This window comes from Mesoplodon bidens (assembly GCF_964165515.1).
Source record: "Mesoplodon bidens genome assembly, chromosome: 10".
NCBI lineage: Eukaryota > Metazoa > Chordata > Mammalia > Artiodactyla > Ziphiidae > Mesoplodon > Mesoplodon bidens.
Window position 1 is genome coordinate 84,833,422 of NC_138172.1, and position 16,239 is coordinate 84,849,660.

The 16,239-nt window shown below is 43.2% G+C and overlaps 4 protein-coding genes across 4 annotated transcripts; 2 read left to right on the forward strand and 2 right to left on the reverse strand.

Moving 5' to 3' along the window:
* Positions 1 to 2,462: 2,462 nt before the first annotated feature.
* On the forward strand, positions 2,463 to 3,845 carry LOC308623161 (histone H2A type 1-H-like; the record flags this gene model as incomplete). Its single annotated transcript, XM_081245194.1, has 1 exon — positions 2,463 to 3,845. The coding sequence occupies exon 1, from the start codon at positions 3,357 to 3,359 to the stop codon at positions 3,843 to 3,845; it is 489 nt and encodes a 162-aa protein (XP_081101320.1). The 5' UTR covers positions 2,463 to 3,356.
* A 264-nt stretch (positions 3,846 to 4,109) lies between these two features.
* LOC308623157 (histone H1.3-like) lies at positions 4,110 to 4,898 on the reverse strand (the record flags this gene model as incomplete). Its single annotated transcript, XM_081245190.1, has 1 exon — positions 4,110 to 4,898. The coding sequence occupies exon 1, from the start codon at positions 4,773 to 4,775 to the stop codon at positions 4,110 to 4,112; it is 666 nt and encodes a 221-aa protein (XP_081101316.1). The 5' UTR covers positions 4,776 to 4,898.
* Positions 4,899 to 9,481: 4,583 nt separating this feature from the next.
* LOC308623879 (histone H4) lies at positions 9,482 to 9,841 on the forward strand. The gene has a single exon (XM_081246655.1). The coding sequence runs from the start codon at positions 9,485 to 9,487 to the stop codon at positions 9,794 to 9,796; it is 312 nt and encodes a 103-aa protein (XP_081102781.1). The 5' UTR covers positions 9,482 to 9,484; the 3' UTR covers positions 9,797 to 9,841.
* Positions 9,842 to 15,276: 5,435 nt separating this feature from the next.
* Positions 15,277 to 15,588, reverse strand: LOC308623649 (histone H4; the record flags this gene model as incomplete). Its single annotated transcript, XM_081246243.1, has 1 exon — positions 15,277 to 15,588. One exon carries the CDS (start codon positions 15,586 to 15,588, stop codon positions 15,277 to 15,279), a length of 312 nt encoding a protein of 103 aa, XP_081102369.1.
* Positions 15,589 to 16,239: the final 651 nt, after the last annotated feature.

Sequence of the window (16,239 nt, forward strand, 5' to 3'; positions counted from 1 at the left end):
ATGGAATCATCCAGGTATGAGAGGATAAGGAGAGAATGTGAGAGGGGAGAAACTGTCCGTTACTGAAACTTATTTAAATATCTACCTGATTTAGTGACTGACATGAGTAATCAAGGCCTCCACACAGTGACATGAATTCCATCTGCCTCCTCCAGTTAAAAGGAGTCAGGGGGCTTCCCTGGTGGCACAGTGGTTGGGAGTCCGCCTGCCGATGCAGGGGACGCGGGTGCCTGCCCCAGTCCGGGAAGATTCCACATGCCGCCCGTGAGCCATGGCCACTGAGCCTGTGCGTCCGGAGCCTGGCTGAGCCTGTGCTCCGCAACGGGAGAGGCCACAGCGGTGGGACGGCCGCGTACCGCAAAAAAAAAAAAAAAAGGAGTCAGGAAATTACTAAGTAGAAGGGAGAAAGTAGTGACTTCAGCCTGGCCCCCAAAATTACTTTTGGCTTAGACCTATGCCATATGCATAAGTTCCCTCCTGCAGCTAAGAAAATATGAACATGCCCTTCACAGCTTCCAGGCTAAGACGTCCTTTTTCCTTTCTTTCTTTTTCTTTCTTTCTTTTTTTTTTTTTTGGTATATTTTGGAGACAGCTACTCACACAGCTACTCACAGACAGCTACTCACAGCTACTCACACAGCTACTCACACAGGCTCCTGCTTGATATTTGCCATCTTTAAGTGTAGATCTGTTGAGTTTTTCTAAACCTGGGTTTTTGCCACTGTGATTGACAGACCATCTTTGTTCAGCCAAAGAATGTCAGAAATCCAAGGATGAGTGTTTCAGGAGACCCTCCTAGGGATGTGGTTTACTGATGAAATACAGGGACTAGGAATGAGCTTCCTGATCCCTCATCATCCTGCTGCAGAATATCAAGACCATCCCAAGATGTTCATTTTAACCTGCTTTAACTGCAACAAAAATTTTGGGAGATGGAGTAAGAGTTAAACAAGTTCTGATTTCCTTGTAAATTAGAAACTGTCCCAAGGAAAGGAATATGAATATGAATTTACATAAACCAGTGTAAAACTAGAAGAGCATTGATTGAATCGTGTTTAATCCCTTCTGGTGCATTCCAAAGGGATTGTGAATTGGATAGCTCATAAAAGGCCTAAAATAGAAATACATGAATGTTATTTTTTTCTGGATGAGCGTAAAAAGGAAATAGAGAACTGTACTCCTTTTCCAGTTGACATAATAGATGGGGAGCAGTGCTCAGAAAATGACACTAGGAAGAAAGAAACTTGTGTTTGAGACCCAGGTCCATCATTTATTGACAAGGTGACTCTGGCCATTTCATCTTTCTAAGCCACAATTTCTTAACTTTAAAACATGTATGGGCTTCTCTGGTGGCGCAGTGGTTGAGAGTCCGCCTGCCGATGCAGGGGACACGGGTTCGTGCCCCGGTCCGGGAAGATCCCACATGCCGCAGAGCGGCTAGGCCCGTGTGCCATGGCCGCTGAGCCTGCGCGTCTGGAGCCTATGCTTCACAACGGGAGAGGCCACAACAGTGAGAGGCCTGCGTACCGCAAAAACAAAAACAAAAACAAACAAAAACATGTAGCTTAGGGAATTCCCTGGCAGTCCAGTGGTTAGGACTTTCACTGCCACGGACTGGGTTCAATCCCTGGTGGGGGAACTAAGATCCCGCAAGCCACGCAGTGCAGTCTAATAATAATCAAGCAGCTTAGCTATACCTACTGCAAATGCTTTATAGTGAGGCAGGCATAGAAGTAGTTTGTAAAATGTAACGAACTACAGAGATACTATATAGTAACCACTCTTGTTGAATGTCATATTCCCACATAATACTTATTCCTCATCATTCATAATCGAAAGCCAAACTCTCTCACTCTGGGTATTAAAGACCTCACAGGTCTCTTCTCCCTTCCTTAACTTTCCCCCCGATGCATCTCTTATTTTCAAAAAGACTCTTCTGCGCAACCATTTCACATCTTCCCATTTATCCAAATTGCCTTCTCAACCAAACCAGTCTTCTAAGAGGAGGGTTTTTTGGCCCTTTCTAGAAAGAAGAAAGTATGGAATACAGTTGTGATGGGGAAAAGATGAACTCCTGCTTAGAAAAGCTAGAAAGGTATCACAGGCTACCTCCTTTTTTTTTAAAGAAAGTTTAAATAGTAAAATTTAATAAACTATTAACCAGTAAGTTGTGTGTGTGTGTGTATGTGTAGCTGGGGGTGGGGGGCGGGGGCCGCTGGGTATGCTGTAAACAAAGAAATAAGATGAAGTCTTTTAACCATGAGGTATTTGCCACTGAAGATCTGCTCAGGGACTCATGACTTGTTTTGTATAGTGGACTCTATGGATAGTCTGGAGAAACCTGTAAACAAATATCTTCTCAATACAATGTTTTAAAATACTTAAAGCATACAGGATAAGAAAATTAGCCACATTAAAATACAGCTGTCAAAATGTATTTCTTTTACGTAAAATGTGTTTCATTAGTTACATCAAATAACAAGGAGCAAAAGGTGGAATAACAAATGTCAGTTTCAAGGAATCAGAATGATGTAAATTTTATTTCAAGATATCTGCAATATCTTCAAAGTGATCCAAAAACATCTGTGATGGCCACTGTTGAAAAAGTCAGAGGCACTGCAAAATCCATTGTGATTAGCTGCCTACAGATATACTTGAAGGAAATGCTTAGCTGCATTTAGAGTTTGGTAAAATAAAGATGTAATTTTTCCTCATCCATGTTTACAACCCCCTAATGGTCTGCAGAACTCAGATTTTGGTCAAGATTTGCCAGTAAAATCGAGTGGCCTTCCCCAGAAATTAAAATAACAACAACAACAAAACAGGGATGAAGGGGAAATGATGTAATATCAGGTTAACCCATCTTCCTAGAGCCATTTATTTTGCCCTGGTTACTCCAGCTCCAGGAGCTCTCTAAGCAATCTCGTTCCCTTTATCAACGGTTTTTATTTGTTTCTGCCTCCCTGTTTGTTGCCTATTCACCAAAATATATTAGACCACCAACCCAGCTCCCTGGGTCTTGTCAACATCTGAGGGGGGGGGGAAATCTGGCAAAGAAAAGGGTAAATTATAAACCGCCAGGGGTAGCTTACTTTTTTCTATCCCTTGGTGTCAGGGTGGTAGCAACAATTATGCAGATTTAGGCAGAATAACAATAGCATGAATACTCCCCCCAAATAGGACTACATTCATCAAGCGGAAAAATCCAAGCTTTTCAACTGCTTCAAAGTATGCATCTATACAAGTCTTAATATCACAGCCTCTAATTGGTGCAGTATTTTCTCCTGGAGCCCATGCAAGTAACTCCAGCAAGTGCATTCTGATTGGCTAACTCTCTCAATAGCCTCTGCAAACCAATGGGAATGGAAATTTTAGAAACATCCAGAGACTATAATAACCCCTTCCTGAAGCTGCACTATTTCTTTCCTAACATGTCTGGACGAGGAAAAGCGGGCGGCAAAGCGCGAGCAAAGGCCAAGACCCACTCTTCGCGGGGCGGGCTCCAGTTCCCCGTGGGTCGAGTCCACGGCCTGCTTCGCAAGGGTAACTATGCCGAGCGGGTCGGGGACGGCGCGCCGGTGTACCTGGCGGCGGTGCTGGAGCACCTGACGGCCGAGATCCTGGAGCTGGCGGGCAACGGGGTCCGCGACAAGAAGACGCGCATCATCCCGCGTCACCGGCAGCTGGCCATCCGCTACGACGAGGAGCTCAACAAGCTGCTGGGCGAAGTCACCATCTCTCAGGGCGGCGTCCTGCCCAACATCCAGGCCCTGCTGATGCCTAAGAAGACCGAGAGCCACCACAGGGCAAAGGGACAAGTGAATCTGCCGCAAAGGCTCTTTTGAGAGCCACTAAACTCTCCATTAGAGGACTGTGATCACAACATTCGGAGAATTCTGAACGTGGTGGTGCGCGCGCACCCTGACGCATAGCCAATCACGTTAGGGCGGCAAGTTTAAAAAAACTGCTTAAGTTTAAAAAGAATTATTACAAGACACTTGTTGGCTTACCTACAGAAACATATCCGGCTAAGCTCTTTTATCTGAAAGTAGTGGGTGGCTCTGAAAAGAGCCTTTGAGATTTTCAAAGTAGGACGTCCCGTTACCGATTTACTTCTTCTTGGAGGCCGCCTTCTTAGCCTTTGTAGCTTTGGGTTTGGCAGCTTTAGGCTTGGTTGCCTTGGCTTTGGGGGCTTTGGCCTTGGCCGGACTCTTAGCCGCCTTCTTCGGCTTCGCTGCCTTCGCCTTTTTCGGGCTCTTGGCCACTTTCTTAGCCCCAGCAGCTACCCCCGGTTTCTTGGCTTTCTTGGGGGTTTTCTTAGCGGCCTTCTTGGGGGTGGCCGCGCCCGTGGCCTTCTTGGGCTTCTTAGCTGCCCCAGCAGCCTTCTTGGGCTTGGCCGCGCCCGCCTTCTTAGCCTTGGGCTTGGTTTCCCCGGTGGCCGCCTTTTTGTTGAACTTGAAAGAACCTGAGGCGCCAGTGCCCTTTGTCTGCACCAGAGTGCCCTTGCTCACCAAGTTCTTAAGACCCAGCTTGATGCGGCTGTTGTTCTTCTCCACGTCATAACCAGCGACCGCCAGCGCTTTCTTCAGCGCGGCCAAGGACACGCCGCTGCGCTCCTTGGAGGCGGCGACAGCCTTGGTGATGAGCTCGGACACCGGGGGCCCGGACGCTTTGCGTTTTCCAGCAGCTGCGCCCGTTTTCTTCGTCTTCTTCTTAACAGGTGTTTTCTCTGTAGGTGCGGGAACAGCAGGAACAACTGGAGCAGTCTCCGACATCTTTCTGTTTAGCCAGGAAAGACAAAAAGTAAGCTTAAACTGTCAGAACGGCGTGTCCCGGGAGCCGCCGGCTGGGGGTTTATATAGAGAGTCGCTGCGTGATGATTGGTTGCCTGTTCCGTGCGCCGCGCTGCTACGAAGGGCTCCTCGGCTCTGCCGAATGGCTGTGTTTTTTGCCCCTTAAAAAAGAAGAAAAATATAAGAAGTCTGGGCACGAAATAATTAGGGATTTGGGGGAAACTGATCCGAGACTCTTCAGGCTTCATTCCTGCCTTATTTGCTATACCTAGTTTAAAAGCCGGCCCCCTGAAACTTTCCTGATTCCCCCAACTCTCTTGGAAACTTCGGTCAAATTGAGACAACTTTCAGATTTTCCTTAAAATTACTAGTTCTCACTGCTTCCTTTGCAAATCTTTCTTCCAGGGCATTGTCATACACATTGTTTTCTTTTCAACCTTATATAAATAACCTCATTTTTACTCAAATATACAAGGAAAATCGGTTTTTTCGCGGGAGCAATAGCACAGCTCTCCTGCAACTTGTTTGCTCTAAGCACTGGGAATTGGCACTGGGGTAGAAAATTCTACGTACAAGATGGATAACTATTTTAAAAAGGATAGATTTTTTAAAAAAATATTTGAGTGACCAGTGTGTAAACTGGGTTTGCTCCCAGTGTTTCGGTGATTTAAACATTTTTGGAAGGATGGGGTGTGAGGCTGCTCCATTTATTTTCTAGATAAACAGCTCCAAATAGAGTCACCAACCTTCTCTAAAAATTAGTATAATAGATTTTTCTGACCTAGAATGAGCATTAGAGATCAATCACACCATCTACAAAGAAGAAAAGTGAATCATGAAGCAATAGATTGGCAGTTCTACAACATTTTACCAGCTCTGAGCTCAAGAACTCTGTAAGATCACGTGGGTTAAAATTGTATATTGCCTAATGATATTCTGTCCATAAGATTTTTTCCTCCAATATTTAGTACAGAATTATGTACATATTTCCTATATTTCAAAATGATACTTAAAATATATATTTGATTTATCTTTTTTCAACATTGCAAATAGGGGCACAGAGGACTAGAAAGTAAAAAAAAATTCTCATTAAACTCACTTTCTGAATCTTCATAAGTTTCCTTGGGATTTTTACTAAAAAATATGAACCAGGCTATCATGACCTAAATTAATTGGCTGAATGTGTCCACTAAGAAGTTGAATAAACATTTCATAGCAAACATGACTGATTCAATGCTCCATCTCTTTGTAAGACAGAGAGCTAATGGAATTCGATAAATATTGGATATTAAGCACAAAATTAATATCCACCAAATAATCAGATACTGAAATTAAACCTCATGTTTGCCAAATAAATAAACAAGAAAAGTATTTTGGTGTTGTGTTTTTTTTTAATAAATACCCCTACTTCCAAAAATCTATTTATTCTGGCCTACATTCAATAGTGACTTGAGAATTTTCTCATATAAGTCCAAGACAGGATAATCAACTTAAAAGATGTCATCTCTCTGCACTGAACTAATTCCATAAAAATGACTTGGCTTGTTTTTAAATAGTCATTATTGGCTAGCACTGTCTGTAACGAAGTCTCTGGGAATTGAGACCATGTTATATACCAATTACAAACACAGTGTATAAAGAGGGAAGCTTATAGGATTGGATCTAGAACATTCCAATTTTCCCAGGGAAGGCATTTTACATCTGTCTGGAGGATGGGGCTACTTGTCATCCTCAGTATCATCACTGTCAATAGCAATTGTAACAAACATTATATACACCCTTTTCCTTTTCAACCCAGAGCCTAATACTATCTAGACCTAAAGATAAAATTAAAATTCATATTTTTAAACCTTTACTATTTTGGTGATCATTGTAGGCATGATATCAGTTGTTGAATACTTGTTGGAATTGTTCCCTAAGTTGTATGTACTCAATTTAAGATAGGTGAAAAGTACTTTCTACAGCAGATGCCACCATTTCTTTCTTGTGCAACTGTTACCGGTTCCCATGGCTATTTAGGTTCCAAATAAGTGAGCAGACATTGGGGCTCAGGGTCATTTGCTTCCTTGTTTATAGGTAATCTCTGCCCTTCCTGGAGAGCAATAATTGAGACTTGATTTCACCTGAAAAGTTCTTCCCTAGATGTGTATAGGAGGATGGAGCTGTGCTGTGTGTAGGTACTGTTATCTCTTGAGATCCGGGTATTTACGCTGTCTCTAACTGTAGCATGGACAAGGTTCTTGAAAGCTGGATCACCCCATGGGACTATAAAGTTGAAAAGTTTCACCTATTACTTGGTAGCCCACAAAAAAGTTGTCTGTATTACTTTTGAATCCTAAATCTGCATATATTCTAAAACCATGGATTTTCTGCTAGACTAAGACTTGAACTATTTTTACTTCATAGATGTAAAAAATAAATAAGAAAAACTAAAGTTAAACAAGTGATGGATGTCTCACAACTTCATGTTCTCTCAATTTTGGTGTCAAGCCCCCACTCACCATAGTAAATGACTGTGAATAAGACAGGGCTCACCAGGGCAATCCACAGGGGCTGTACTTAAGTGTTCCAAAATTCAATAAATTTCAAACATTTAAGGAGAAGAGTGACTATGTTGACTAAATGTCAAAAAGGCCAAATTAAAAATAAGGGTTATAGAGCAAACAGAGCATTGTTTTACAATGTAATGTGTTCAGAAGGGTAATGAGAAATCACGTCTATTTTAATTTCCTATCAGATGGTCTCACCTGAGGACACTCTACCACTTGAAACTCCCCTTCAAGCACAACTATATATCAATATTATTCATTTTATTTCCTAAAAAGGACACTACTACTCTCAAACTTCCACTTTCCTTTTTCCATGTCCCTCTGTGTATCTGTAATATCTGGTACACACAGAAGGTGACTAATTTCTATTATACCTCAAAAATACTCCAATCCTCATTTCCTGCAACGATCCTCATTCTCAGGTACCTACCACACTCTCTTTCCCAGTCTGGTCTAGAAGTTCTCTAGAAGAAGTTCTCTATCACAATACAGCCCAATCCAACCTATTGCAATGATGGAAATGTTCCGTATCTGCACTGTAGAACAGACAACAACTACACTTGCCTGTGGTTATTGAGCATTTACTTAAAGGTAGTTAGAGTGACTGAAGAAATTAATTTTTAATTTTATTTAATTTTAATTTTAATTTAAATGAGCATATGTGGCTAGTGGCTAATATAGGAAAGCACAGCTCTAAAACAATTCTTCTCAAACTTGAATGAGCAAACCACTCAATTGAGGATCTTAAAAATGTCATATCAGTTCAGTAGATTTGGGGTTGGTCCTGAAATTCTGTATGTCTAACAAGCTCCCAGGTGATGCTAATGCTGCTGGGATATGGCTGCTCCACCCATCACTACCAGGATGAATCTAGGATGGTGGGCTGATTATATGGCCCCTCACCCCTTTTCTCTTCCTTCAGCTAGCGTTTGAGTTCTTTAAAAGAATGTGTGATTGTCTTTGTAAACCTGGTATTTGTACACCATTCTTGGCATATAGTAGACCCTAAATTGTTGAATGAATGAATGCAATGAATCAATGATTCTTGTTTAGTGCCTTTCTCAAAAAGGAGAGCAGGGGAGATCACAATGTCTAAATCCACAGGTTACTGCACCTGAACTAAATCTCAAAAAGTTTGTGACTCAAGGAAGTTAATAATCCTCTGACCGCCTATATGGTAAGCACCAGCAGAGAAGGCTTTTGTTTGTTTGTTTTTAATCACCTCTGTAGTTACATAGAAGGTACTCAATGTGAATTTGTGGACTGTGAGTAATGTTGGCATTTGTCTATTAAACATATCAACACTTATCTGTGTGTAGAACTTCAGTTACCCTTTTTACTTGGACAGTATTTCACTCTTTTGTTATTTTTTTTAATTCTGTTAATTTGCAAACTTATTCATCCTGATGTATCTTCAATGCTTTAATGACATAGCTCGGTGGTAGGTGGCAAGAACATAAGACCACAGAATCAGAAGGCCTCAGTTCTACCCCCAACAATACCACTTATTAGAACAGGATTAGGTCTTCAATCCTGGGATTCTTCATCCTCACAATGTAAATAGTGCTTTATAAATTGGGGAGAAAAGACCGGGAATTCAATTAACGTTGGCTCCCCTTCCTAGACCTCCCTCTTTATCAGGAATGCTGAAAAACGATGGTTATGCAAACGCTTTGCCAAACAGAAACGTTCAGGATCAGCCAAACTTAATAAGTATTACTAGAGTTTTTAAGAATACTTACATTATTTTAAGTATCTTCATGTTTTCAAATTAATTTTATTCTGCTTTCTCTCCCTTTTGTAGACAAATGTGGCGGTACTGCCTCCTTTTGTTAAATAATAAAAGTGGTGAGGAGACGTGTACAATATTAATTGAGAAAACCCACAGGCACACGACTAGAGTCCACAAAACCGGCGACTCTGGACCCCAACCAGGAAACAGGAAACAGATACTGAGTAGCATTTCCCCGCCCCTTCCCTGCTAGACAATAGCAGACGGCCAGTGAGGAATGGAAGAGGCGGGGGCAGAGGTCTCTTTCCCGCCCCCGCCGTTTCAGTTTCCTAATAGGTCCGTGGAACTGCTATATAAGAGGCTGCAGCCTTCGGTTAGGCCCTGTAAGAGGTTGGGAGTAGATCTGAGTCATGTCTGGTCGAGGTAAGGGTGGGAAGGGTTTGGGGAAGGGGGGTGCGAAGCGTCATCGCAAGGTTCTTCGTGATAACATCCAGGGCATCACCAAACCTGCTATTCGTCGCCTCGCCCGGCGTGGTGGTGTGAAGCGTATTTCTGGCCTTATCTATGAGGAGACCCGCGGGGTGCTGAAGGTGTTTTTGGAGAATGTGATCCGCGACGCTGTCACCTACACCGAGCACGCCAAGCGCAAGACTGTCACCGCCATGGACGTGGTTTACGCGCTCAAACGCCAGGGACGCACTCTGTACGGTTTCGGCGGCTAAGTTTCACTGCGGTCTTCGGCTGTGAAGCTCTTGTTTACTTACAAAAGGCCCTTCTCAGGGCCACCCACTTGGTCACATGAAGGGCTGTTAACTGGCACAAAAAAACACAAAGGTAATATTTGCTGTCTTATATTAATATTGGGTTCCGATTTTAATTAAGGCAGTCGCTTTCTTTTTGTAGACCCCGGCTGTCGCGTTTATTTGGTCTCTTTTCCGAGCTAGATATCGTCTCAAGATGGCGGCTCTCAGACATCTAAAAACAATCCCGTGCAGTGGAACTGCTGGAATTTTTACTCAACAGAAGTGAATTGGGTTTGACGTGGCATCAGTTTTCTAATTTCAACATGTTTGAGTTCATTTTACCCCAAAGACATTAAAATTAACTTCTCCAGAATGTCCCAAAGACCAAGCACCTAGTGTCCTGAAGAGGGCACCTGGGGCCTTTAAGCAGCTTCCTACAGAAAACGTTGTAGGTAGCTCTGGATAGATGGAGCCATAGGTAGTGAACTCAAATCGGGTGGAAGAGACATAAAATTTTGTCTTATTTAGTGTACTGAGGACGCGTTGGAACTCTTAACATGACTAAGAGGTTATCAATCTTAATGCTTTGTTTCCAAAACGTTGATAACGTGACCTTCTTTCATTTGGCCATCCCACCTCTGACCGCATCCTTACCTCTCCATTTTCCCACCAGGAGGAAGAGATGCTCTTCAGGCCTTCTCATGCTCATCCTGCCACCTGTGTTCTAAATCTTTCACTCCCAGAAGCTTTGTGTTTGTGTCAGTGAAAACACACCCTGGTGTGTGGGTGAACACACACCCAGGGACAGTTTCATTCTGTCCCTGTTATCTTAAGATAGTTATTAATGGAGCCCACTTCCACTATCAATAACTTATTTGCACAATAAATTAGTTGGTCATCCTGATCTAATCATAGTAATATCCCAACTTAAAGTTTTATTCCTCTTTCTACTGGCTCTTTCCCATCCACATATAAATATGTTTCAGTGTCTCTCAATTTAATCCATACCTCTATCAATTACTAGATCCTTTCCATTTATCAAATCTCCAAGCCTTGGGTAATCTGGAGTCACTATCCTCATGTCTTTTCATGATTATATGACTTCTTCACAAATCACTCACTAAATATATCCTTGGCGTAGTCACCAGTGACCTTCGAATGGCAAAAACCAGGCACATCTGACCCTGTTTATTACTCCTGCCTTCACAAATTTTCTCACAGTGTTTTGTGGTACCTTTCTTCCTAACCCAGATCATATTGTTCTCCATGATCCTTCTCAGTTTGCTTCTTTGGATCCTATTCCTCTGTTCTGTGGTTGCACTCAATTAACAAACTCTTGTTCTCCATTATCAGTTCATAGATCCTCCTTGAGCCGTCTCTTCCAGAGTGTGCCATAAATGTTGAGACATCTTGGCACCCCGAAAATTGAATATCAGCTGAAATGGAGCAGAATATGCCACCCCAAAATATGCCACTTTTGCATAAGGATTATTTTGAGCTAAGATGCTTGAAAAACAGCTAATGAAAGAATGGGGCTGTGATCTCCCCTTTTCTTTCCGAAAGCAGGTAATTATCCCATGTGAAAGGTGCCATCCCTATACCAGGAGGAAATGAACATTCCTATCACCAGAAATGGGGAGTCCAGGATGAGAGAATCTATACAAACAGAACTTGTTAAAATAATCCTTATCTTCCTTTAGTCTCCCCATATATTTTAGATGTTATTTCACAATTACTACTCTTTGTTCAACCTAGTATATAAGCACTTAGGCTTAACTGCTTTTTGGGTCTTCATTTTCCTGTGAAGACTCCCATGTACATGTAAAAAGATTAAATAAAATTTGTATGCTTTTCTCATGTTAATCTGTCTTATGTCAACTTAATTCTCAGGCCCAGCTAGAGACCCTAAAAGGGTAGAGGAAAGTTTTGTTTCTCTTATACAGCTTTCTAATCCCTATAGTGGCCTGACAGGTCTCTCTATCTGCATTATTCCCAGTCTACAATCACTCCCTCCCACTGCAGAAATCTGAGTGAGTTGCAAATTTCATCATGCCATGTAGGAAAAAAGAGAGAGAGGAGAGAGAGAGAGAGAGATTCAGAGGCTGGACAGCCTAACATTTATTCCAGGCCTGATAGTGCCACCAAGAGGGGCAGACAGCTATTGAGGATCTCCCTGGAATAAAATGCTGCACTCGCACCCTCTCTCTCTCCCCGGCTTCTCCTCCTCCTCCTCCCCCTCCCTCTCCACCTCGATGCCTTCTCCTCCTTTCTCCTTCCCCTTCCCCTTCCTCTCCTTCTCCTTCTTCTTCTTCTCCTTCTTCACTTTGTGTCAGAGTTTGTGAAGAGTCTGGGATCTTACCCTACTTACAAGATAATAAAATAACCTGTAAGTCTTTCATGACTGCTGGCAGTAGACACAACACTTCTAGGTCAGAGACAAGAGATTTTATTACAGCACAGCACAACAAGCAGCAATTTTGCATTAGATCCCCTTGTCCACCAGGTCCCACAGGGGTGACCTGGAGGGGCCCATGTGGATACTGAACACACAGTGGGTTTGCATCACAGCCAGGGTAGAGCTTGGGGGATTGAACTGTGTGTACTAAGCAAATCTGCTCTTTGTCTGGGGACAGCCACTACCCCATTCTTTAAGGTTCCTCAACCCTGATAAATGGCATTCTTGGCACACCCAGTAAGAACCCTCAGGGCCCGTGGCAGATTGCCTCTGCCAATGCTGGGTTCAAAGGCTACACAATAAGGGTGTAATTGTGTTTTGCCCCAAGTTAGTGTATCCTTGAATATTCAGTCTATGCACTGATATATGAGTGACACCAGGAAAGAAGAAAGCTTAGTCCTAACTTCCAGTAATTTATAGCTTGGTTGAACCAGAAAGTTAAACAAAAATAATTAGAAAAAAATAATAAAAGATAGACTATATTCAAGTAGGAACACTTATGGTCAGAAATTTCATTCTTAGAGCCCTTTGCAGGCAAGGGAATGATGAGGATATGAGGAAGAAGGTCATATTGTAACCGAAAGTACGGTCTGGCTGCTCGCTGCTCAGAAGCCAATAAAGAGGCAAGGTTGGTGGAAAGGAAAGTTTGCTTTATTTTGGATGCCAGCAACTGGGGCGGGGGGAGGGGGAGGGCGAACGCCTGTCCAAAGGCTGACTCCTCCCCACTGACAATCAGTGGGCAAGAGCTTTTCCAGGCTGAGGGAGGGTGCTACATGCAGAAACAGTACAGTCAGCTCTCACAGTCATCTTGAAATTGGTCATGTGGTGGTCTGACCAGCATCATCTTGATTATTAAGTACAGTTAGTCTTTACTTCCAGGGTCAGTTTGTTCCCATTTCTTTGAGGCCATTTCTCAGATTTGTGACAGCTTATGTCGTGGCTGCAGTCTGGTCATCACGTAGTTAACTTCTTCCACCTGGCGGGGGTTTCAGTACCTACGAGGCAGCTCACAGGATGTGGCTCAGAACATTAACTATAGCCCTTGAGGAGGAACTAAAGGCCCTTGACTTTGCTTAAGGACTAAACTATTATTATTTGGTCTTCTTTGACAGTTTTCCTTTGTTTCTGTATTTTCTCACTTCTCTGATTAAACTTATTCCTTGGCTAAAGTCTGTCCACAGACAAAAGTCAGGCTAAGGACATGGGGGGCATAGACCATACTGTCCTGCTCCGTTTCAATATGACAGCCGGGCCCAGAAGGAGTAGCAGGTATTTGGCTGAGGAAAGAGCAGGGAAGAGTGAGGGGAGAGGAGGCAGGTGTAAGGGGGATTCACTGTTATTGAAGAGTGCTCAGTTCTGCGAAGGACTGAGTATACGTTAAGTTACGTCTAAGTATATGTTAGACTCAGAGACTAGAGATAAACGTGTGCTGAACACAGAGAGGATGGGATTGAAGGACCAAGTAGGCACCACACATTCATTAGCACATAAAATTCTCAGTATCTATGAGGCATCTCATACTTGATATCTTTCTTTTTTTAAAGGGCTTCAAATACTTGGCTTTTTATTTATTTGTTTATTTATTTATTTTTGGCTGTGTTCGGTCTTCATTTCTGTGCGAGGGCTTTCTCTAGTTGTGGCAAGCGGGGGCCACTCTTCATTGCGGTGCGCGGGCCTCTCACTATCGTGGCCTCTCTTGTTGCGGAGCACAGGCTCCAGATGCGCAGGCTCAGTAGTTGTGGCTCACGGGCCTAGTTGCTCTGCGGCGTGTGGGATCTTCCCAGACCAGGGCTCAAATCTGTGTCCCCTGCATTAGCAGGCAGATTCTCAACCACTGCACCACCGGGGTAGCCCCATACTTGATATCTTAAGTCAGCCACCCACTTGACCTCTGCCCATAGGATGCAGATAAAACCCATGGGTGAGTGACAACTATAGACCAAGCAAATATACCCCTGGATCTGTTTAATAGAGCAACTGTGTGTGATTGGCCCAGCTACCTTCCACCTGCTCAGTCCCCTTGTTCAACTTAACTCTGGTCCTCAGAAGCCCATCATCAGGAAGGAAGGCTGATGTGGCAGAGAGCAAAGGAGGTTATATGAACATTGTGTAAATAACAGGATTCATCTAGCGAGGACCTTCCACCTGTTTGTCTTATCCTAAGTATGCTGTGCTGTCCATCTATTTCCCCATGCTTTTTGCAACATGGTTTAAATTGATTAAAATTTCTAAGCATTTTAATTTGGTCTGTGAGCCTTTCTGCCCTGTGACCTCTGGGAAAGTTGCCTGGTAGTGTGCTTGGAGGTGAAGGGTGGCAGAATATGCCACCCTAAAATATGCCACTTTGGTTTGAGTTATTTTGAGCTAAAGGCACTTGAAAAACAGCAGGTGCAAAAGAGCACTCTGACCTCCTATTTTCCTTCTAAAAATAGGAAATCAAACTCCCATGTGGAAGATTCCCTCCCTGTACCAGGAAGAAAATAGCATTCTTATCACCAGATAGGAAGCTTAAAGCAGAGAGAACTCTGCATTGTTAAACTAGCCCTTATCTTCCTAGTTCCTTTTCTACCATTAACTATCCTAGCCCAATCTCCTTTGTCTTGTCACATTTTCATAATTGTTTAATTTAGTATATAAGCCATGTAAGAGCTGTACTCTAGTGTCTGTGGACACCCCAAATATTTATTTCTACTCAAAGAATCCATGACCATTTACTTACCAGCTGCGTGGCCACATTTAGCCACTAGCCACCTGTTGGTCCTCAGTTAATCTATACATCAGGAACAGCGATAGTAACACCTCCAGCATTGTGAAAACACCTTAGGGACTGAAGACCGAACTATGCCTAAGCAACATTTTTGTGCTTCATTTCTCCCATCTGTACCAAACTACCCTACAGACCACCAAATGGTAAGTGTGAGCTCTTTCATAGAAAGGGTAGGTGGCCCTGAAAAGGGCCTTTAACTTTGCTACAGAAAAGAGAAAAACCTTACAAAGCTCAATCTTAGCCGCCGAAGCCATAGAGAGTGCGTCCCTGGCGCTTGAGCGCATAGACTACGTCCATGGCGGTAACAGTCTTGCGCTTGGCGTGCTCGGTGTAGGTGACAGCGTCCCGTATTACGTTTTCCAGGAACACCTTCAGCACCCCACGGGTCTCTTCGTAGATGAGACCAGAGATGCGCTTCACACCGCCACGCCGGGCCAGACGGCGAATGGCGGGCTTGGTGATGCCCTGGATGTTATCGCGCAGAACCTTGCGGTGACGCTTAGCGCCCCCTTTTCCCAGGCCTTTCCCGCCCTTGCCCCGTCCAGACATATCAGAGAAAAACTAAGCACAGCGGCTGAGATAGTCTAACGCTAGCAACCTGTAGCCCGTTATGTAGCGATTGTGCGGACCTTTGTGAAAACTGAGACCAGAAAGGCGGGAAACGGTACTGAGTCCCCGCCCCTTGCTTCTAAGACCTGAAGTGAACAAGGGCTAGGGCGTTCAGAACATAAGAATCTTTAAACAGAAGCATCAAACATATACACAAAGGGAATCGCCTCGTTTAAGTATGTTTGTATGTGTTTAAATATTTATCCATTCCATATATTCTTGGATCTTTGACACTGGCCTTTAAGCCCAAATTCCCCAAACAAAGGAATTTATAAATACATTGACAAGCAACCACGCCAGGCTTTGGGTTTGGAATCCATAAGCAAGCTGCTCTCAAACTGTATTATTGGGCATGTTTACTAATCTATCTGAGATTCAGTGGCCTTATCCATAAAATAGGATCAATACTATTGATAATGGAGTTATTGTACACAAAATAGCGTCTAGCTCGTGAGCAATAAATTTCTATCGCCCTGGGCTTTGTTCTTAAAAACAAAGTATTTATAATACAGACAGGCCTAAGTCACATGGAAAGATTTCAAAACATTTCTAATATAACACCAGTTTGTACAGTATGCTTTCACTTATACA

Bases quoted from the DNA above. Each gene is read 5' to 3' on its own strand.
- LOC308623879 (XM_081246655.1), top strand. From the start codon at position 9,485: ATGTCTGGTCGAGGTAAGGGTGGGAAGGGTTTGGGGAAGGGGGGTGCG.